Source organism: Antedon bifida, chromosome 8 (genome assembly GCF_963402885.1).
Source record: "Antedon bifida chromosome 8, ecAntBifi1.1, whole genome shotgun sequence".
Lineage (NCBI taxonomy): Eukaryota > Metazoa > Echinodermata > Crinoidea > Comatulida > Antedonidae > Antedon > Antedon bifida.
The window spans coordinates 14749001-14773089 of NC_136233.1; the positions used below are offsets into that span (position 1 = coordinate 14749001).

A 24089-nucleotide genomic window follows, 5' to 3' on the forward strand; every position below is an offset into this window, starting at 1 on the left:
TTTACCATGTAGTTTAAGTTGTTAGCCGAAACAGTTCAATTCATTACAAAGTAAATGTTTTTTATATATTTACAAATGACGATAAATTTACTTACTCATTCACAAAACATTGAAAAAGTAATAAATATTGAAAATGTGTCTGTGTCTTTATTTCAATACATCATCACAATACATTGAGAAAAAATAAATATTGAAAAATGTGTCTGTGTCTTTTCTTCAAAACATCACAATACATTGAGAATAAATAAATAAGAAAAATGTGTCTGTGTCTTTATTTCAATACATCATCACAATACATTGAGAATAAATAAATAAGAAAAATGTGTTTGTGTCTTTATTTCAATACATCATCATTGAGAATAAATAAATATTAAAAATGTGTCTGTGTCTTTATTTCAATACATCATCACAATATATTGAGAATAAATAAATATTGAAAAATGTGTCTGTGTCTTTATTTCAAAACATCATCACAATACATTGAGAATAAATAAATAAGAAAAATGTGTCTGTGTCTTTATTTCAATACATCATCACAATACATTGAGAATAAATAAATAAGAAAAATGTGTTTGTGTCTTTATTTCAATACATCATCATTGAGAATAAATAAATATTGAAAAATGTGTCTGTGTCTTTATTTCAATACATCATCACAATACATTGAGAATAAAAAAATATTGAAAAATGTGTCTGTGTCTTTATTTCAATACATCATCACAATACATTGAGAATAAATAAGTATTGAAAAATGTGTCTGTGTCTTTATTTCAAAACATCATCACAATACATTGAGAATAAAAAATATTGAAAAATGTGTCTGTCTTTATTTCAATACATCATCACAATACATTGAGAATAAATAAATATTGAAAAATGTGTCTGTGTCTTTATTTCAAAACATCATCACAATACATTGAGAATAAATAAATAAGAAAAATGTCTCTGTGTCTTTATTTCAAAACATCACAATACATTGAGAATAAATAAATAAGAAAAATGTGTCTGTGTCTTTATTTCAATACATCATCACAATACATTGAGAATAAATAAATAAGAAAAATGTGTTTGTGTCTTTATTTCAATACATCATCATTGAGAATAAATAAATATTAAAAATGTGTCTGTGTCTTTATTTCAATACATCATCACAATACATTGAGAATAAAAGAATATTGAAAAATGTGTCTGTGTCTTTATTTCAAAACATAATCACAATACATTGAGAATAAATAAATAAGAAAAATGTGTCTTTGTCTTTATTTCAATACATCATCACAATATATTCAGAATAAATAAATAAGAAAAATTTGTTTGTGTCTTTATTTCAATACATCATCATTGAGAATAAATAAATATTGAAAAATGTGTCTGTGTCTTTATTTCAATACATCATCACAGTACATTGAGAATAAAAAAATATTGAAAAATGTGTCTGTGTCTTTATTTCAATACATCATCATTGAGAATAAATAAATATTGAAAAATGTGTCTGTGTCTTTATTTCAAAACATCATCACATTACATTGAGAATAAATAAGTATTGAAAAATGTGTCTGTGTCTTTATTTCAAAACATCATCACAATACATTGAGAATAAATAAATAAGAAAAATGTGTCTGTGTCTTTATTTCAAAACATCATCACAATACATTGAGAATAAATAAGTATTGAAAAATGTGTCTGTGTCTTTATTTCAATACATCATCACAATACATTGAGAATAAATAAATAAGAAAAATGTGTCTGTGTCTTTATTTCAATACATCATCACAATACATTGAGAATAAATAAATAAGAAAAATGTGTCTGTGTCTTTATTTCAATACATCATCACAATACATTGAGAATAAATAAATAAGAAAAATGTGTCTGTGTCTTTATTTCAAAACATTGAAATAAATTTTTTTTAAATGTGTCTGTGTCTTTATTTCAATACATCATCACAATACATTGAAAATAAATAAATAAGAAAAATGTGTCTGTTTTATTTCAATACAACATTCACAAAACATTGAGAATAAATAAATATTTTAAAATGTGTCTGTGTCTTTATTTCAAAACATCATCACAATACATTGAGAATAAATAAATAAGAAAAATGTGTCTGTGTCTTTATTTCAATACATCATCACAATACATTGAGAATAAATAAATAAATAAGAAAAATGTGTTTGTGTCTTTATTTCAATACATCATCATTGAGAATAAATAAATATTAAAAATGTGTCTGTGTCTTTATTTCAATACATCATCACAATACATTGAGAATAAAAAAATATTGAAAAATGTGTCTGTGTCTTTATTTCAATACATCATCACAATACATTGAGAATAAATAAATATTGAAAAATGTGTCTGTGTCTTTATTTCAAAACATCATCATTGAGAATAAATAAATAAGAAAAATGTGTCTGTGTCTTTATTTCAATACATCATCACAATACATTGAGAATAAATAAATAAGAAAAATGTGTCTTTGTCTTTATTTCAATACATCATCACAATACATTGAGAATAAATAAATAAGGAAAATGTGTTTGTGTCTTTATTTCAATACATCATCATTGAGAATAAATAAATATTGAAAAATGTGTCTGTGTCTTTATTTCAATACATCATCACAATACATTGAGAATAAATAAATAAGGAAAATGTGTTTGTGTCTTTATTTCAATACATCATCATTGAGAATAAATAAATATTGAAAAATGTGTCTGTGTCTTTATTTCAATACATCATCACAATACATTGAGAATAAATAAATAAGGAAAATGTTTTTGTGTCTTTATTTCAATACATCATCATTGAGAATAAATAAATATTGAAAAATGTGTCTGTGTCTTTATTTCAATACATCATCATTGAGAATATATAAATGTTGAAAAATGTGTGTGTGTGTGTGTTTCCCGAAACCTTGAAATACCGGTATGGTGTCCGGCGGGGGATAGTTTTACCATGTAGTTTAAGTTGTTAGCCGAAACAGTTCAATTCATTTCAAAGTAAATGTTTTTTATATATTTACAAATGACGATAAATTTACTTACTCATTCACAAAACATTGAAAAAGTAATAAATATTGAAAATGTGTCTGTGTCTTTATTTCAATACATCATCACAATACATTGAGAAAAAAATAAATATTGAAAAATGTGTCTGTGTCTTTTCTTCAAAACATCACAATACATTGAGAATAAATAAATAAGAAAAATGTGTCTGTGTCTTTATTTCAATACATCATCACAATACATTGAGAATAAATAAATAAGAAAAATGTGTCCGTGTCTTTATTTCAATACATCATCACAATACATTGAGAATAAATAAATAAGAAAAATGTGTTTGTGTCTTTATTTCAAAACATCATCATTGAGAATAAATAAATATTAAAAATGTGTCTGTGTCTTTATTTCAATACATCATCACAATACATTGAGAATAAAAAAATATTGAAAAATGTGTCTGTGTCTTTATTTCAATACATCATCACAATACATTGAGAATAAATAAATATTGAAAAATGTGTCTGTGTCTTTATTTCAAAACATCATCATTGAGAATAAATAAATAAGAAAAATGTGTCTGTGTCTTTATTTCAATACATCATCACAATACATTGAGAATAAATAAATAAGAAAAATGTGTCTTTGTCTTTATTTCAATACATCATCACAATACATTGAGAATAAATAAATAAGGAAAATGTGTTTGTGTCTTTATTTCAATACATCATCATTGAGAATAAATAAATATTGAAAAATGTGTCTGTGTCTTTATTTCAATACATCATCACAATACATTGAGAATAAATAAATAAGGAAAATGTGTTTGTGTCTTTATTTCAATACATCATCATTGAGAATAAATAAATATTGAAAAATGTGTCTGTGTCTTTATTTCAATACATCATCACAATACATTGAGAATAAATAAATAAGGAAAATGTTTTTGTGTCTTTATTTCAATACATCATCATTGAGAATAAATAAATATTGAAAAATGTGTCTGTGTCTTTATTTCAATACATCATCATTGAGAATATATAAATGTTGAAAAATGTGTGTGTGTGTGTTTCCCGAAACCTTGAAAAACCGGTATGGTGTCCGGCGGGGGATAGTTTTACCATGTAGTTTAAGTTGTTAGCCGAAACAGTTCAATTCATTTCAAAGTAAATGTTTTTTATATATTTACAAATGACGATAAATTTACTTACTCATTCACAAAACATTGAAAAAGTAATAAATATTGAAAATGTGTCTGTGTCTTTATTTCAATACATCATCACAATACATTGAGAAAAAAATAAATATTGAAAAATGTGTCTGTGTCTTTTCTTCAAAACATCACAATACATTGAGAATAAATAAATAAGAAAAATGTGTCTGTGTCTTTATTTCAATACATCATCACAATACATTGAGAATAAATAAATAAGAAAAATGTATTTGTGTCTTTATTTCAATACATCATCATTGAGAATAAATAAATATTTAAAAATGTGTCTGTGTCTTTATTCCAATACATCATCACAATACATTGAGAATAAATAAATATTGAAAAATGTGTCTGTGATTATTTCAATACATCGTCACAATACATTGAGAATAAATATATAAGAAAAATGTGTCTGTGTCTTTATTTCAATACATCATCACAATACATTGAGAATAAATAAATATTTAAAAATGTGTCTGTGTGTTTATTTCAATACATCATCACAATACATTGAGTATAAATAAATAAGAAAAATGTGTATATGTGTTTATTTCAGTACATCATTCACAATATATTGAAAATAAATAAATAATGAAAAGTATGTGCGTGTGCTTATTTCAATGACACATGTTTACTTTAAATTTGTACTTCCCCGAAACCAGTTCTAGAACTACCGGAATGGGATAGTTTCATGTGTCTTTTTTTAATACTGTTAAATTGTTGGTTTAATAAAACTATATTTTCATTTCTTGTATGTATGTTAATTTTAAATACAGTTAAATTATAGGTTTAATAAAACTAAATTTTTATTTCTTGTATGTATGTTAATTTTAAATGTTAAATTATAGGTTTAATATTTTATTTCGGTGACTATAAATATTGTGAACTGTCAGTCAATACAATTTGAGGACAGTGGTGATTATATTGTGGTGTAGGCCTTGTTAAGATTTTACTATAATTTTAACTAAATAAGTTATTTCAATTAGTCTAGGTAGTTAATTTAGATTACAATGTAAAAGTGAGTTGGGGAGGGGAGGGAATGAGTGGTGAGTATTTGTATTTAGGCATCATCTTCAATTTCCAAACTTTTGTAACAAAAACCATTTGCTGATGCCTGTATCAATTAAAAAAAAAAAAATGTATATATGTATTAACGCACCCTCTGTGGGAAAGATACTTTTATCATTTCAGATTGGCATCGGTGTGTTCCAACCTAGATGCCTGTTTTGTTTTTGTTTTTTTTCTGGACTAGATGTTGGAGTTTTAATGACAGCGTCCAAGTAAGTCTAACAAAACAAGGAACTGAAAATATATTTTGAAAATAATTATGTTATTCTCTTTTTTCTTTAAAGGTACTAATGCCAGAACAGACTGTAAATAGATGAAGTATGTGTTTATTGGTATGTTTATTTATGGTAAGTATTAATTAAGGTACAGTAAGTTAGAAATGTGCATTATTCTACTATATGTTTCTTCTCCTGTATCTGTATTAGATCTTGATGATATAGGTGTTCGTGTCACTCATATCAAGATGGTAGGAGTCCTGAAGAATTGCGATGGCTAACCATGAGAGGACAACCAATATGCTACACGGAAACTTGTCATTTAAAGTTGGGTACCAATCACAGGTAATGATGTGTACATTCATAACTACAGTATTTCTTTACCTAGCACTCTCCAGCAGATTTTTCGCTGTACCAATGCCATATTCAATTCAATTCCATTCAAGAACTGGGGTTGTATTCAGAATAAGTGTGGTAGACATTGCAAGGTAAGTATAAAGTGCATTGATCTAGTATTTGTTTTTCTCGAGCTTTCTCTTTAGGTCTTTGTATAGGTTGCTTGTTGTGCTACTTGGATCAACAGTGCAAGGGTCCAAGAGATTAACAGAATAATGGAGCTCATTGGAGATGTCAGATTTCAGGTTTGCAAAAAACTGTGAGTATTATAATAATTATTATCTGTGTACCTCATCCCAAGCACTCTTTTCAGATTTTACCACTGTAGGCCTCCAGATTGCAGACAAGGTAAGTATGAATTGCATTGTTATACTATGTCTTCTCCAGTATTCTTATATAGGTATAAGAACTGGTGGGTGCCACTCGGATCAACAGGGTAGAAGTTCCAGAGAATATCAAGAAGAATTAGAGATCATGGGCTTACTGGAACACAGGATTGCAGGATATCACACTGTATGCTAAACTGTAAGTAGACATAGTAAATTATTATCAAATTATCATGGTTTTTTGTTACAACAATTTTGTAACCTAAATGGTGATATTTTCAATATCACTAGTTATTTTTTTTTATTGAATAAATTAATTGTTTTTACAGGTTTCAGTAACAACTGTAACCAAAACAGTAATGATTTTCATTCATTCATTGATTATTTTTATTCAGGTAATACAATGGAAATTCAGTGATATATTATTGGCAAATTTTTAGGCCTACTGGTTTTATAAAATAATAAATTGATTGTTTCTCTTCATTCTTTTTTTTAAATAATGATAATATTTTCCTTTTGTTTAATATATTTGATTTTCTAGGTATTTTTAGTCGGGTGCAAACGCGACTCTACAGCTCACTATGTCGGTTGGTAGGTCTGTCCGTTGGTCTGTCGGTAAACACTAACTCAAATTTTATTTTATAGCTTTTTTTCTAAAAATAAATATAAATATTTTCATTGTTAAATAATCGAATGTTCTATGTATTTTTCTAACAAATGATCTAATTTATTGACTTTTTGATTATTAAAAACTGATTGCTTTTCTAGGTTTTTTATTAATAAAATATGTACTTTTTTATATACTTTCTTATATAGATATACCAACCTTCTCATTTGGCAGGTCCATGACCGTCTTCTTCCTTCATACTTCACTGTTATTGCTTCTTTTATTCAGAATATGTATTCTATTTTTTAATATTATATCCAACATTCCTTTCCTTGTTTTATCACATATCTTCATACTATCATAATTTTCAATAGTTCTTCTCTAATTCTATGTCATCAATTGCTTTTGCTGCTCCACTATCCTTTTCATTATATGCCTCTCCACCCCTATTTCAATCAATATATCCTCATTCATTCTGTGTGGAGTATAATGAAACATTTTCTTTCCCTGTAATCCATGTTTCGCATCCATACAATGCAATATACCATACCACTGATTTAACCATATCTTTTCTTGTTTGCTTGCTTTGTCAGAAATAGAATTCCCTTTGCTGTTTCCTATCCACCGTATTAATTTTTCTCATAAAGAGTAGAGGGCCATAAGGTTTCAACCTTACCACTTGTTGACAAACCTTTGCATATACCCTGTGTCCTTCACAGGGGATTTGTTCCCTCTTTTTGTGATCACCTCACCACTTCCATTCTCGTGTCTATGGCACTGTCACATGACATTAAATTTTCTATTATTGATCTTCCTTCCATAATTTTTCCTGCTTCATTTATTTTATCCATTAGTATTTGCGATTACCACCTTGTCATCAGCCAATCTTTTTGTTTGTATTATTAAAGTGCCCTACTTTGACTCCTTTAGTACAAAGCTTCTGCTCGTAGAAATTCCTTCTATATAATATAAATTAGGCAACATAGTTCCTCTTTGACGTCTCTACACATCTTTGTTCTTTTTTATTAATCTCCCTCCTCTCTTCATATAGCTCCCATAATAAACGCCTGTAATCAACAACAATTTTGTTTAAAATACAGTATGTATCATTTCTAACCACTTTATCCTATAAAAAGTATTTTCATGATTTTCAAAACATAGTGACATAATGAACAGTATAGTTCATTGTCATGTTCTTATGACTTTTCTCATCGCACGTAAAAATAGCATCTCTTGTACCTTTGCTTTTAACAAAACCAAATTGATAATTTCCAATATAATCTGAGAATAATAATGTCAGTCTACTATTCATTTCTATTCTGAGTTTTATTTTGGAAGTATATGTTTAATGATACTTACAGTCTGTGTTCCTCACATATTTGTAGGTTTACTTTCTCTTCCATCATATCTTTGATTTTAAACATATTCCGTACCTTATTTTTAAATTCTGTTATTGTTGTTTCTCCTAATTGCTTTAGCAATTCCATCTATTCCTTCCGCCTTCCAATATTTATTTTTTCCAAGCCTTTCCTTATTTCACACGCTATCCTTTCATCATTTACTTCTTCCTCTCTTAAAGAGAACATTTTGTTTTGTCTCTGATCGGCGGTATATATGTATTCTATATATTCTTTCCATCTGCAACTTAAATAAAGATTCCAGTTAATATAGTTCCTTCTAATATCAATAATAATGTCCTTTCTCTTTTGATAATTCCTGCTAATTATTTCACTGCTGTAAAGCAAAGCAACAACCTATTTTCTATGATTGATCAATTTCCTTACACTTTCTACTGAAATCCAGTCTTCCTTTACCTTGTCAGTTATTCACCATAGCTGTTAAGACTTTGGTTTTATTTTACCATTTCCTTCTCTCATCCATATGTAAAAAAATCATCTCTTCAGTAGTCCATGGGATTTTTGACTTCTAGCATTTGGCATAATTGATATGCTTAATTGCACTGTTACACTTTCTTCATGAATCCACTTTCCTTCATTTTTGTTGTCTTTTATCTATTTGCATTCTAATTTCCTGTTGAGTGGCATCGAACTCCAGGACTTAAAGATTCCACTTCTTTTTTAATATCCTTCATCATAATAGAAACAACGCTGTGGTCTGAACCAACATCAGCTATAGGATAGCTATTGCAATTTTATACTGTATTCTTGTATCTCTCTATAAATTGTTCTTCCTTGCAAAACCATTTTGCAAATTACAAACTTATAATTGCTAGCAAATGTCATTAATTTATCTCCTCTTTATTTTAATTCCATCTATTCCTTCCGCCTTCCAATATTTAGTTTTTCCAAGCCTTTCCTTACCTTATCTTTGAAAGAAAACATCCCATCCTTTCATCATTTACTTCTCCCTCTCTTAAAGAGAACATTTTATTTGTCTCTGATCGGCGGCATATATGTATTCTATATATTCTTTCCATCTGCGACTTAAATAAAGATTCCAGTTAATATAGTTCCTTCTAATACCAATAATAATGTCCTTTCTCTTTTGATAATTCCTGCTAATTATTTCACTGCTGTAAAGCAACTTCCCTTTTTCTATGATTGATCAATTTCCGTACACTTTCTACTGAAATCCATTCTTCCTTTACCTTGTCAGGTATTCACCATAGCTGTTAAGACTTTAGTAATTGTTTTTATTTTACCATTTCCTTCTCTCATCCATATGTAAAAAAAATCATATCTTCAGTAATCCATGGATTTTTTGGTTTCTAGCCTTTGACATAATTCATATGCTTAATTGCACTGTTACACTTTCTTCATGAATCCACTTTCCTTCATTTTTGTTGTCTTTTATCTATTTGTATCCTAATTTCCTGTTGAGTGGCATCGAACTCCAGGACTTAAAGATTCCACTTCTTTTTTAATATCCTTCATCATAATAGAAACAACGCTGTGGTCTGAACCAACATCAGCTATAGGATAGCTATTGCAATTTTATACTGTATTCTTGTATCTCTCTATAAATTGTTCTTCCTTGCAAAACATTTTGCAAATTACAAACTTATAATTGCTAGCAAATGTCATTAATTTATCTCCTCTTTATTTTAATTCTATCTATTCCTTCCGCCTTCCAATATTTAGTTTTTCCAAGCCTTTCCTTACCTCATCTTTGAAAGAAAACATCCCATCCTTTCATCATTTACTTCTCCCTCTCTTAAAGAGAACATTTTATTTGTCTCTGATCGGCGGCATATATGTATTCTATATATTCTTTCCATCTGCGACTTAAATAAAGATTCCAGTTAATATAGTTCCTTCTAATACCAATAATAATGTCCTTTCTCTTTTGATAATTCCTGCTAATTATTTCACTGCTGTAAAGCAACTTCCCTTTTTCTATGATTGATCAATTTCCGTACACTTTCTACTGAAATCCATTCTTCCTTTACCTTGTCAGGTATTCACCATAGCTGTTAAGACTTTAGTAATTGTTTTTATTTTACCATTTCCTTCTCTCATCCATATGTAAAAAAAATCATATCTTCAGTAATCCATGGATTTTTTGGTTTCTAGCCTTTGACATAATTCATATGCTTAATTGCACTGTTACACTTTCTTCATGAATCCACTTTCCTTCATTTTTGTTGTCTTTTATCTATTTGTATCCTAATTTCCTGTTGAGTGGCATTGAACACCAGGACTTAAAGATTCCACTTTTTTAATATCCTTCATCATAATAGAAACAAGGCTGTGGTCTGAACCAACATCAGCTCTAGGATAGCTATGGCAATTTTTTACTGCATTCGCTTGTATCTCTATAAATTGTTCTTCGTTGCAAAACCATTTTGCAAATTAAAAACTTATAATTGCTAGCAAATGTCATTAATATATCTCCTCTTTATTTTAATTCTATCTATTCCTTCCGCCTTCCAATATTTAGTTTTTCCAATTAAGCCTTTCCTTACCTCATCTTTGAAAGAAAACATCCCATCCTTTTATCATTTACTTCTCCCTCTCTTGAACATTTTATTTGTCTCTGATCGGCGGCATATATGTATTCTATATATTCTTTCCATCTGCGACTTAAATAAAGATTCCAGTTAATATAGTTCCTTCTAATACCAATAATAATGTCCTTTCTCTTTTGATAATTCCTGCTAATTATTTCACTGCTGTAAAGCAACTTCCCTTTTTCTATGATTGATCAATTTCCGTACACTTTCTACTGAAATCCATTCTTCCTTTACCTTGTCAGGTATTCACCATAGCTGTTAAGACTTTAGTAATTGTTTTTATTTTACCATTTCCTTCTCTCATCCATATGTAAAAAAAATCATATCTTCAGTAATCCATGGATTTTTTGGTTTCTAGCCTTTGACATAATTCATATGCTTAATTGCACTGTTACACATACTTTCTTCATGAATCCACTTTCCTTCATTTTTGTTGTCTTTTATCTATTTGTATCCTAATTTCCTGTTGAGTGGCATCGAACACCAGGACTTAAAGATTCCACTTTTTTAATATCCTTCATCATAATAGAAACAAGGCTGTGGTCTGAACCAACATCAGCTCTAGGATAGCTATGGCAATTTTTTACTGCATTCGCTTGTATCTCTATAAATTGTTCTTCCTTGCAAAACCATTTTGCAAATTAAAAACTTATAATTATTAGCTAATGTCATTAATTTATCTCCTCTGCCCATTTTATTGTCCAAGTTCTTTTTTATAGTAATCCAGTAAATCGTCTATTTCTTTTCATAGACTCTATCTATATCTCCTTGGCATGTAAACCACGTTCTATTGACAGAAATGACTCAATTCTGGTCATAAGTCTTTCATATTTAATTTCAATAACGTTATATTGCATATATAGCATGTTGTTCTTGTTTTTCACTTCAAGAATGTATATTCATGGTAAGCCTAACATTACCAGTTTTTGTTAATCTTGTATCAATATCTTTAATTGATCTCTATTCATCTCCATCAGCCATCTGCACAGTTCGCACATTCCATGTGACTATTTTCAAGTGGGGTATTGGCTGATTGGCGACTGGTCCATGGAGGTCCATGATCAGTCCATCCAAATTACTAACCATTCTGGTTCTTCCAATACTTTACTTTTCTTGGAACCTGTTATCAGTGGTTTCTTTCTTTGTATTATTCAATTGAAAAACTTACAATGAGGTGCATGTGTCCTATTACCTTCTTCATCGATAGCTAGCTGCTGCCGATCAGGTTATCCCTTTTTAGACATTTCTAGCCCAGGCTAGCATGCTCTTTTGAGTTGTTCCAGCAACACATTTTCCTTCAGGGACTGTTGCCTTTGCTTTTTACACAACACCTCCCTCTATAAATATTTTGGATTTTTTCCTAGGTATTTAGTGATCAAATAAATATGCTAATGTTTTACTGATTTTCACGATAAATGTAATATTCTTCTCTGTATATATATATATATATATATATTTTTAATATCCTCATAATTGACCTGTTGTTTTATACATATTATTTAGTTATTTGGTTTTCTAGGGTTTGTTTTCGCCCCAAAAAGTTTTATTTTTATAAATATATTGAATGTTTTTCTAGTTAAATAAATATTTATCATTTCCTATTTTTTCCCTCAAAATATACAAAATGCTTTATCGTACACACTTTATAATGGTTACATATGTTGAATGTTGTCCTAGCTATTTTGATAAATATATGGTAATATTTTGGGGATAAGTATTGACTGTTTGTCCAGGTTTAAATTGATACAATTATGCTAATGTTTTATAAATATAATATTGATTTTCTTTTCTAGGTTTTTCTTTTCAACAATATGCCAATGTTTACTCATTTTGATAAATTAAATGTTTTATTTATGCAGATACTGATTGTTTTCTGTGTAATTTTTTTAGTCGCGTGCAAACGCGAACGACTCTACAGCTCACTATGTCGGTCGGTCAGTTGGTCGGTCGGTTTTCCATATATTTATTCTACTTTTGTACTGTTTTCAATGTGTGTATAATTTCATATTTATTTAGGAATATATTTTTTAATGATAAATATGTTTTTATGTATTTTCCTTACATATTTCTAGAATGAAAATGGTTTGTTATAGTGATTGTATTTTCTTACATATTTCTTGATATATTACTGTATATTCTTGAATGTTTCTAGATATATAGTGTTTTACTTACATACTTATGCATTTCTTGATATATGTTTTCTCATGCATTTCTTGATATGATATATGTTTCTTATGCATGTCTTGATATGATATAAGTTTTCTTATGCATTTCTTGATATGATATATGTTTTTCTATGCATTTCTTGATATATGTTTTCTTATGCATTTCTTAATATGATATATGTTTTTCTATGCATTAGTTGATATGATATATGTTTTCTTATGCATTTCTTGATATGATATATGTTTTTTATGCATGTCTTGATATGCTATATGTTTTCTTATGCATTTCTTGATTGATATATGATTTCTTATGCATTTCTTGATATGATATATGTTTTCTTATGTATTTCTTGATATGATATATGTTTTCTTATGCATTTCTTGAAATATATGTTTCTATGCATTTCTTGATATGATATATGTTTTTTTATGCATTTCTTGATATATATGTTTTCTTATGCATTTCTTGATATGATGTTTTCTCATGCATGTCTTGATATATATGTTTTCTTATGCATTTCTTGATATGGTATATGTTTTCTTATGCATGTCTTGATATGATATATTATGTTTCTCTATGTTTTTTATTAACAAACACCAAGGAGCACCATTACAAGTGCTACCTGCCCTAGGTGTCCTCGCTCTGATCATCAACCTTGACGTGGTAGCGAGGCTTGTGTGTTTCCAATTCGGAGACCAGACTAATGATGATCATAATAATTTGTCCAAATATTTTTTATTCACAATATCATGAGCAAACTATTAGAAGACGAGTAGTTTCTTTAAATTTAAAAGCATAGTTTCTTCATTAAACAAAAAATAATATAGAGGAGTATCAATTTAATTCAATTTATTTTATTATTATTTTTTTTCAATCCATTAAAACAGATGGAAGGCTTAATCCCTAAAATATAAATATTGAGTTGGGTAAGCCTGACAGAAAAAAAAACCAAACAAAAACAATATAATCGCAATCTGTTTAGATTTCCCACTAGCGACGCAACGTAACGCAACCGACGCAACGTAATGAAATGGCCTTCCAATAATTGTGTTTGCCCCCGTCTATGTGAAATCAAACCTGCTTGTTGCGTGTCAACGTTAGCATGCCATAGACTTTGACCTGGTTCACCTCACATATTTTTGAGTAAGCGCTGTACTATGTTTTCCAGTGTTGTTTTGCCTTACGTTGTTGCATGAAATCAAACTGATTTGATTTCCCGTGGCGATGCTTGCAGCACTGTTGCGTCGTCGGTTCCCATGTGTGATTACGCAATACAGCACTTTGCGTCGATATGTCGCTGCATTACGTTGCGTTACGTTCTACTGGTGGAGAAGTCAGATATTAATTACGTCACTTTCCAGTGCTCCAATTGTTCAAAAATTGAAACGTGGTAGTGACGTCGTCAGTGCTCTGATTGGTCAAGAAAGGGGAAGAATTGGACGACTTGTGTGATTTTTTCAAAAAATGGCCAAAATACGCACTTTTAAAAATACTATTATGCAATAATATTGCTATATGCGCATATATTGCTTTAATAACATCTTATAGACGTATAGTAACCATTTATGTCAAAAAATAAAACGGTCGAAATTATGCCATTTTTCGAAAAAGGCCAAAATACGCACTTTAAAATACTATTATTATGCAATAGTATTGCTATATATGCACATACATTGCTTTATTGTCATCTTATAGACCTATAGTAACCATTTATGTCAAAAAATAAAAAGGTCGAAATTTGAAAAATTCCTATACTATAGTACAGGGAAATTTTTGAACAAGGCCAAGGCAGTCGCATGCTCAAATTTGAGTTAGTGTTTACCGACCAACCGACCGACATAGTGAGCTGTAGTCGCGTTTGCACGCGACTACAAATGGCCAAATTTCAACCCTTTTATTTTTTAACATAATTGGCTACTATATCATAATTGACATTAGCAGAATTATCAATGTGTTCTGGGCATCTTACCTCAACATATTTTTAAATTTTGGGGTTTTTTTGGGCCAAATTTCGAACCTTTTTCACTTTGTTAACGTTACTGGTTATTTAAATTAAAGAACGACACAAGATTAAACTGAATTATAATTTATTATAAATAATATTATTGGATTCTGGCAAGCTTTCCTCAGCATAACATGTTAGTAACATCTATTTACATGATACGCTTCATTTAGACTAACATCTCGTCCTTACAAAACTAGATTATTTTAATTATTACTATTCAAAGAGAAAAAACATCATCATATACACAAAACATTATATAGAATAATGCAATAAAAAGAAAATTATATTTATATATATATAAAAAACAATTAAAAATGACAACAAAACAAATTGTAGTGTTTAAGTGACTAGTTATAATAAAATTGATGTATATTAATGCAGTATTGTAAGGACAAAATTGAGTCAGTTTACCAAAAAACAATTTGAAACACCTAACAGATGAGGGCAGTATACAAGTATAGAGTACCGGCAATGAACACTGTATTGATATTAATATACTTTTGGGAGTTTGGATGTTGAGGAAAGAAATTGTTAGAGCTCAGTAGTGAATAAGTAAGAAAGGAACAAGAGTAGGGGTTGAGGGCGGTAGAGGTTGGAGCATAAGTTTAGAGAGTGACCAATAAAGATACATACATTGTTTATTAATACAGGGTGTTTCTTGCGCTTATTTGTGGATATTATGCAAGAGGGGAACAAGAGTAGAGGTTGAGGGCAGTAGAGATCATAGCATGATGTTAGAGCATAAAGAATAACGATACATAAGTTGTTCTTGTGTTGATTTGTGGATATTACAAGGTATTGTGAATGAAATCTATCTCTTAGGTGTTTCAATTGTAATGTATGCAAGTTAACTAAGAAAGTAAGACCACTGGTTTAATCTCAGCTTGGGAAATATACAAAGACTTACAGATCTGAAATCAAACAGTGTCTTCTCTCATTAGCATTTAACTTGCATACTTTAACCTCATCCGCCTCGGCTTGACCTTTGACGAGGTCGAAAACCATTGTTGCGTGCATTGCCCATTAAAGGATTGTAATCTGAAATTTAAATGAATCAGAAATGAATGATAAATAATTTTTCTTATCAAATGTATATTAATTAAACAACTACTACAGGATACATTCAGTAACTGGGTTGAAAAGCCAGGAAAGCTCTGTCTACACTAATAGACTAGTTTGACAAAAAAAAGTGTGATGTGCCATAATATGGTAGTGATATGGCCAAATATCTCTGTATCGTCTTAATTTCATTAAAGCAAATTTTCATATACACATTTTAATATTTTTCATCTAATTACTCAACTCCCTGACGCAAAACTACAATTACAATATTTTTTATATTGTACGAAAAATAATGTGAACAGTTTCTACTTGGTGATTCCAATTATCTAAAAACAATTTTATAAAGTTTTTTAAAAATAAATATTTTCTAGACATTTTGTCATTCAAATAAATTTTTCAAGGTAACTGAGGGAGGAAATGGTTGAAATAAAGTATTATGTTTTTACCATCAGGCCGGAATGTTGATGTAGGCTTAGGTTTCTTTTCTTTACTCGTCGCAACTGGTTCTTCTTCCTAAACAAGGTTTAAAAAACGCCAAATAATTTCTGTACGGTTTAAGTTTTGATAAATAACCGCAATTTCAAGTAAATGAAATAGAATCACAAAAAAAGCCCCAAACAAGGTAAACAAAACTTTTGAATTATTAATTCCTTTTTGAATAAACCAAAACCTGCTTGATAGTTTCGCTGTCCTGCCTGAACAGCTTCTTCAGAAGAAATGACAAATATGTCATTAAACAGATTGACCTCTAGGGGCCAATTCTGTCTAATGAAAAGCTGTCCAAGCAGGTTAGTTTTGCTAATTTTTGGTTTATTCAAAAAGGAATTAATAATTCAAAAGTTTTGTTTACCTTGTTTGGGGCTTTTTTTTTTAAAAAGAATTAATAATTTATGAAAATCCAAAAACAACATTTTTAATCAAACCTACTTTTGGTTGGTAATGCTTGGAGCGGTAGGCTTTCCCTTGTTTATGGTTCTCCCATTCTTCTATCCTTTGCAATTTTTTCTCCTCTTCTTTCTATAATAAAACAATTTTCATTAATTTAAGAAAAAATAAATCCCAGATGCCACAATTTAGGAGTTTATAGCAGTACAGTATTTTTAAAGATAAAAAGAATTATTAAACTGTTCAGTTCTAATCCTGTTCAGTTCTAACTTGATGTCTTTTCACATGCATATCCCTGGGTATAGTCCCAGTATTGACTTTTGATCTGGATGTAGGCATCTCTCAAGCCATTTTTTACAAGAAATGCTTACCAATCATTTTTTCTTATAGTCCCACAAGAGCCCAATTTTGTGTTTTAGGGGATATACAATATATTTCTTTATGTGAATTGCCATGCCCCTTTTGCTATGGCTAGTTCTATTGGATTCCATTTTTTTATTTGATTGTGACTGTATGTACAGATTGCCTTTTGTTCTATTGAATAGTCTAGTACAAGTTGTCCCATGACCTAGAAGATCGTAGGGGTGTAACAGATGAGATACAGTGCACCAAGTCCTTTCATATAGGGGAATTAGTAGTTATCATGATACGATACACAGGCATAAGCCATATCTCCCAGTGGTGCCCATCTCTTCTCTGGGCTGATTATTGAATAAAATTGGTTAAAAAAAACCCCTATGTTTTTCATGTTACTTTTTTTCTCTAGGCGTTTGTAAAATAGTGTCATTTAAAAATTGCGGGCACTATTTTTCAATAGCAAAGTACAAATTGTTTTGAAGCTACCTGCATTTCTCTCTCACAGAGTTCCTTTGCCTTGATATCATTTTCTTCCTGCATTCTCATTAAAGCTCGCTGTCTTCCCTCCTGACGTGCAAGAGCAGTTTTAGTGTCTAAACAAAAAATACAAATTTGACCCACAATTGAAACAAACAATTATATAGAACAAAATCATGTTCAAAATGCTAATTTATATTGTCCTAAAGGGTTATCTGATTAGAATGAAATGCAAAATATGATGAAATAATTCTTAAGTTGAATTTGAATCCAGGAATAGTACAGTAGGCAAATCCAGAGTTCAAATCATGTCCGTTTCAAATTATTTTTAAAAATAGAAACACGACAACCTACCATATTTTTTGTAATAATCCCGGTCACTTTTTTCTTTCATCAACTGCGATATGTTGGATCTAAACCTGTGTCGCAGGTAAAAAATGACAACAACCGCTAATATGACGTACCATCCATAGCCTACAATGATTTCAGTCACTGAAATAGGATATACATATAAATATGAATAATATAAATGATAATTTGGTATTCTATTTTAAAACTGTATTATTGAAGATGCGAAAAAAATCTGCCCATTTTATTGTAAAATTTAATCGGATTCCTTTTAGGCTATATCTATAATTTACCCAGCCTCTTTCGTCTGTCTGGAAAAAGACATATCACCATCAACTCAAAATTGACATGGGTGGAAAACTGTAATGATTTTATTTCTTTTTTTAAATAATTAAATATAGGCCTAGGCCTATATATATTAGACTTACTAACTAATTCAAGACTATATAGGCCTATTCCTAATATAAATTAGCCTAATATTCATTTTTATAATAAATTAAATTGTATCTCTTTTTAAAAACACTATTATGGTCAGGTAGATCTAAGTCTAAGGCCTAGTAATTGTTGGCAAATCTTCTAACTAGAGCTTTTTAGAGAGAGGGGGTTTCCCCTCTCTTGCGTGTAGCTTTAATAAACCAGCCAACAAACCAGCTAGGCCTAATAAGTATAGGCTACTGTACTTTACCTACCACCTAGCCTACGTACCACCTTTCTTACCTAAATTAAACCCATTAACAAATGATTCTGGTGTTTCATTAACTAATTTTTCTGGGTGCTGCACTGTTACTTGTTCTTCTGGATTCTCAATATTTTGAGCCTCTTCAGCCTGGCCCATATCCATGATTTTTATTTAGAATGTTGACGTGTGATTTAACAAAAACTTTGCATTTTTTGTTGTTGATAAAGGTCGAAGTTCAGCAGCCCTCCTCCAAACTATTGAGGGCGCAATAGAAAAAAAATTAAGAAGCGTGTGAGAATTTTATTCGGTGAAAAAATAGGACGGGCGGAAAATACAGTTTTACTTTGTTCTTAAAGTGTGTTATGAGAACATCTTTAGGGTTATTTGCAAGAATGGTAAGTGCATATGAATGCCTAACATTTAATTGTTAATATATAAATGTGGATACTTCGATAAATTATAATGATTGAATGCAAACCTGGTTGGTCCCAGGTACGTAGCATGTAGGGGCGGCGATCATACTCCTCGCACATCAGCTGTGTGCAACAACAACGCATCATCGCCCTACCTAGAGGCCTACACATATTATTGGTTTAATTAAATTGTGTAATCCTGTGCATGGCAATTGTTGGCTGATTATTTAAATGCACCAACATATAGTTGTTAATATTAATACATTTTTCCTAATCTAGGCATCTTCAGCTAAAAAAGTAAAATTGAGTGGCGAAGACCGAACACAAAAGTTGGCAGATTTGCTAGCAGCCGGATGGGCAGAAGTAGAAAATAGAGATGCTATTAAAAAAACATTTATGTTCAAAAATTTCAATCAGGTAGCTAGTATAGACTGTACTTGCCTAACCAGAAAATTACATGTTTGTTTAAAACATTGCAATTTAAACAATAATTAAAAACGGAATTAATTAATTGTTCTTATCATACCAGATGTTTTAAGATCCTCTTTTTTGAGTGACTAATTTATACTGGTACCATTTTCAAAGAACACAACATGGTACTTAAACAATAAAAAGTAATACTGGTTGGTATACAGTACACAGCAGACTCTTAAAATAATCTTTGCTTCCCATAATAGATAAAGAACATAATTGATATTAACCATACAAACTTCAAATTTTTTTTTAGGCCTTCGGTTTTATGTCACGTACTGCGTTACAAGCCGAGAAAATGGACCATCATCCCGAGTGGTTTAATGTGTACAACAAAGTAGACGTAACCTTGAGCACTCACGATGTGGGCGGCCTTTCAGACAACGACGTTAAACTAGCCAGTTTTATGGAAACAGCAGCATCAGTGAACTAAATACTACCTCAACCAATCATGTTTGAAAGAAAGGGTCAAAGGTCGTATTTTTAACAATGTCGCATTTCCTGATTATGTAAGGTGATGGCTTATTCTATAGTTCAACATAATTGTGATAACTGAATAAAAAACATTACTTATGTATCCCTATATATATATTTTTGCTATGTTGTTAATATCTTTGGGTACAATTTTTATTTATACGTTACTGTGAAATACATTTATTTTTCACATTTAAACTTTATACTACTGTATAATATTAAGGTTATTGTTAAGTCAACAATAAGCTTTTGCACAAAGCTTACAAAAGTACAGTAAAAACATTAAATTTACAGTGTGTTTCTTTTTATTTATTATGATTCTGGATGAAATAAAGTTTTTGGGAAAAAATACTGACTTGAGAGTATGTTTATTTAAATCTATACTGTACTGCAATTACATTGGATAACTTTCACATTAGATGGGTGCAACAAAAACATTATATCATGGTACAATCTTATAGTACTGTATGTAGTAAAAATCTCTGCTAAAAAGGTTATCGCAATAAAAAACACAAAGGAATGAGGAAAGAATTCAACATGTTGAATTTTCTTTTGACTAAGAAAACCTCTGCAAATACAACTATTTATAACTTCTGATTTATTGCATACTTTTACAATAAAAAAATTGCCTTATCTTTTACATTTCGGAAATACACAATATAAATTTGGTAAACATTGTACATTTTCAACAGAACTGTTATTACTTTAACACAACAGTTTTCTTCCATATCAATACATTGATTAATCAATCTCACTATGGAATTAATTGTGTCAATATAAGGCCACACCCTAACTCGACCAAATCAGCTGACACGCCCGAGTACAGTGCTGCACATGTAATACTGGCAAGACGTCCCAACGTAGAAACGCCCAAATCGAAGAAAGTTGATTTATTTATAAATAGAGAATTAAAATGTAGGAGCACCTAGTGATGAGAGTTAACAGGAGATTGAGTGAGTCCAATGTAGAATTTAATGGTCACAAGTCCCATACAGAGGGTGAAGAGAGCCTTGATGAGCAGCAGTGTCCATGGGCCTAGACCAGTGGCAAAAACGAGAACCCTGGAAAAAAAATAATCATATTCTAAAGCTCTGTATACACTATCAAACTTTATGGAACAAAAAAGTGCCATATGTGGACATAACGATGTCATATCACTACCATATTTAGGTTTGTTTACATATGTGCAATATGAACAGAAAACAAACATCTAGACAACTGTGTAAGATCTTGAGATCTGTACACAATTGGACTGTCCCACAACTGTTTTCAGGAAATTTTAAAAACATATTCATGATTTTGGAGTTTTACTTACTCTACGATTACTGGTTTGTAGCAGACTATACAGAGTAACGTCAATACAGCGGGACGAACAGATTTATTAAGATCGCTACGACTCCAAAGCCAAACCAAAATGGCAGTTGAAATATGTTGAATCTAGAAAAAAAATTAGCAAAAGCATGATTATTTAACAATAATTTGGACTAAATATAGTACTGCACATAATGCAAAATGTCTTGATGCGCTTTACAATAAAAATTAAATGCCAGAAAATGTAAATATAAACTTACCAGATTAATGTTAGAATCAAAACTCATTTGAATATACTTCCAATCAAACTCCGTTCCACGTGCACCGACCCATAACGGGAGGAAACGGGTTGAAAGGAGCTCAGCAGTAGCCCATCCTAGACCAGTTATCATAAATTTCATATCACCTCTTCCTGGTATGTTATTCATTATAAAATATATTCCTACAAGGTCTCCGAAATCTACAGTACACTTCATGAATTCCTGTGGAGAAAGTGATCAGGAGAGACTATCAGGAGGCTGAGAATGGCGAGCGGTCAATTGGGTGTTTCTTTCTATTTTTTTGTCAGCAGGATTACTCAAAAAGTTATTGCCCGATTTTCATAAGAATTTAAAGGATGGTTTCATAGCTATATGGGAACATGTGATTCAATGTTCATATGCCTAGGCGGAGGTTTGAGCTCTTTGAGTGCCCTTCTAGTTTATTAATGTTGAAATTAATTTGAATTTCCCATAATTATTGTAAACAGCCAAATGAGTACCTTTAGACAAAAAAGGGATGATTGATTGGTCTCAAGAATCTGATAACATTCCAATATTTATTTGTAAATATTGTATATACAAATATTATTCAAAATTTAAATTATATGGATATGTTTTTTTGCCTTACCCCTACTATATCTAAATGAGTTGCAGATACTTCAGTAGCTGGAAAAAATGTTGCTAATATCAGCATCTGTAAGAGAACAATTCAAACTATAGTTTAAAACTTGTGTATACTGTAATACAAGTACTCAGTAAGTGAATTAAAAAATATTAATACAGTGTTATATACTTTGTGTATAATATAATATAACTTCACAATAAAACGGACAATTATGTTATTATTATTATTATAAAACTTACCTTACAAAGCTGTGTGAATAAATAAGCCATACCAGCTTGCACACATTTCCAGAATGCACTATATTCTGACCTAAAAGAATTGAGGAGAAAACAAAATCAATCATAATTCATATTCGTCATATAAGCCTAAAGCATTAATTTTCTAATCCTACTCACTGATTCTATTTGTTTGTTGTTGAAAGTAAGGCTAACCTTTCTGAGTCTATTTAATACTTTTTTGGCTAGCCTAAAAACATTAATTAATAATATTAATATTTATTTCGTTTAATTAAGTATATAGCCTTATAGGCTAGACATTAAAATACTGTAAATCATAATTCCCATGGATAGTAGTACAGTATAAGAAAGGCCATACAAACCCACTGTAACCGTTTCATACTTGGAGCAGGCGTTGTTGGGCTGGATTTGGCGTTCATAGGCCTACACATTCATGTAGGTCCGACGCCTGTCGTGGTGGGCTTTGTCGGTCGACATAATGGACACAGTTCTGACTAGGCCTGGCTATAGCCTATGCCTAATCGAGATTTAATTTTATCATGTTTGAAATAGTCAAATACACTACTTACAGACCAGAACACTTGTAAATAAGTAAATGTGGCAAATACGCCAGAGCAAAGCAATTTCCAAAATGAAAAAGTGTCATTTTACAACGCTTTATTCGACGAAGTATCTACGCTCTACAAAGTATAGTACACCGCAGTCGCACATTCAGTGTCTTCAAAATAGTCTTTCATGACCATGCGTTACTGCGCCCCTTTTGCACACTCTTCATATAGCACGTCGAATTCACACATAATAGTTGCGTCTGGATTGACAACTCAGCAAAAGATGAAAAAGGCCGCATGGTGCTTAGTGTGTTAAAATCCGCATTTGAACAAAAATATATGCTGTACTGTACAAATATAGGTCCCTACTTATAAATAGACGGATTGAATTCTTTCAGGATGATGAGGACTAATAATCGATTATTAGTTAATTACTATAAATACCGAAATAATTTGTTGGAATTATTTATATTGGCTGCTGTTAGCCCGATATTCTAATAAATAATAGGCTACCCGTCGATCTTCTAATAAATACCCGTGTATCTGTTACTTTGTTTTAATTTTAAGCATAATTATGTTACTCTTAAACAAAATTAATACTGTAAATACTTTATGTTGTATTATATTCAAATGTAAAAAGTTCAGCTTTAAGAAAATGTAATATTGAAATAGTTATAAATTAAAAGGCCTATAAAACATTGTTTTTTGTTGTTATATAAAGTTGTGGATCTTTTGAATACGCTGCCATAGTCTGTTACAAGTTTGCACACTAAAAACTATTTTTACTGCGCGCATCTATTGTTGGTATTTTAAAGTTTGAACAAACAATAGGCCTATTACAAAAACGATATCAGCACAACAGCATGCAAGTGACCTGGCAGCAACATGATTTCGCAATAACTGCTGAAAGGCTGCACTGCAAAAGTCAATGTCATCAACCACCAATAGGAAAGCTCAGTATTTTGACATCAC

At 30.3% G+C, this 24089-nt stretch overlaps 3 protein-coding genes across 3 annotated transcripts; 1 reads left to right on the forward strand and 2 right to left on the reverse strand.

The window, feature by feature from the left end:
- Nucleotides 1-15036: 15036 nt before the first annotated feature.
- Nucleotides 15037-19008, reverse strand: LOC144849573 (selenoprotein S-like). The gene is made up of 6 exons (XM_078706524.1): nucleotides 18818-19008; nucleotides 18107-18244; nucleotides 17762-17868; nucleotides 16961-17050; nucleotides 16480-16546; nucleotides 15037-16009 (listed from the first exon to the last, which is right to left on the reverse strand). Exons 1-6 carry the CDS (start codon nucleotides 18939-18941, stop codon nucleotides 15936-15938), a joined length of 600 nt encoding a protein of 199 aa, XP_078562650.1. The 5' UTR covers nucleotides 18942-19008; the 3' UTR covers nucleotides 15037-15935.
- An 18-nt stretch (nucleotides 19009-19026) lies between these two features.
- Nucleotides 19027-20488, forward strand: LOC144849574 (pterin-4-alpha-carbinolamine dehydratase-like). The gene is made up of 3 exons (XM_078706525.1): nucleotides 19027-19174; nucleotides 19472-19609; nucleotides 19920-20488. The coding sequence occupies exons 1-3, from the start codon at nucleotides 19142-19144 to the stop codon at nucleotides 20094-20096; spliced, it is 348 nt and encodes a 115-aa protein (XP_078562651.1). The 5' UTR covers nucleotides 19027-19141; the 3' UTR covers nucleotides 20097-20488.
- Nucleotides 20215-23295, reverse strand: LOC144849572 (BOS complex subunit TMEM147-like). The gene is made up of 6 exons (XM_078706523.1): nucleotides 23139-23295; nucleotides 22573-22642; nucleotides 22337-22402; nucleotides 21709-21930; nucleotides 21453-21574; nucleotides 20215-21198 (listed from the first exon to the last, which is right to left on the reverse strand). The coding sequence occupies exons 1-6, from the start codon at nucleotides 23213-23215 to the stop codon at nucleotides 21063-21065; spliced, it is 693 nt and encodes a 230-aa protein (XP_078562649.1). The 5' UTR covers nucleotides 23216-23295; the 3' UTR covers nucleotides 20215-21062.
- Between the last annotated feature and the right edge of the window lie 794 nt (nucleotides 23296-24089).

Coding starts and splice junctions, on each gene's coding strand:
- LOC144849572 (XM_078706523.1), bottom strand. CDS start 23,215: ATGACACTTTTTCATTTTGGAAATTGCTTTGCTCTGGCGTATTTGCCA. Junction 22,403..22,572: donor TATTCACACAGCTTTGTAAG/GTAAGTTTTATA, acceptor GTTCTCTTACAG/ATGCTGATATTAGCAACATT. Junction 21,575..21,708: donor TTGATTCTAACATTAATCTG/GTAAGTTTATAT, acceptor TTTTTTTTCTAG/ATTCAACATATTTCAACTGC.
- LOC144849574 (XM_078706525.1), top strand. CDS start 19,142: ATGAGAACATCTTTAGGGTTATTTGCAAGAATG. Junction 19,175..19,471: donor TAGGGTTATTTGCAAGAATG/GTAAGTGCATAT, acceptor TTCCTAATCTAG/GCATCTTCAGCTAAAAAAGT. Junction 19,610..19,919: donor TGTTCAAAAATTTCAATCAG/GTAGCTAGTATA, acceptor ATTTTTTTTTAG/GCCTTCGGTTTTATGTCACG.
- LOC144849573 (XM_078706524.1), bottom strand. CDS start 18,941: ATGGATATGGGCCAGGCTGAAGAGGCTCAAAATATTGAGAATCCAGAA. Junction 18,245..18,817: donor TGTTAATGGGTTTAATTTAG/GTAAGAAAGGTG, acceptor ATCCTATTTCAG/TGACTGAAATCATTGTAGGC. Junction 16,010..16,479: donor ATCAACATTCCGGCCTGATG/GTAAAAACATAA, acceptor TTTAAATTTCAG/ATTACAATCCTTTAATGGGC.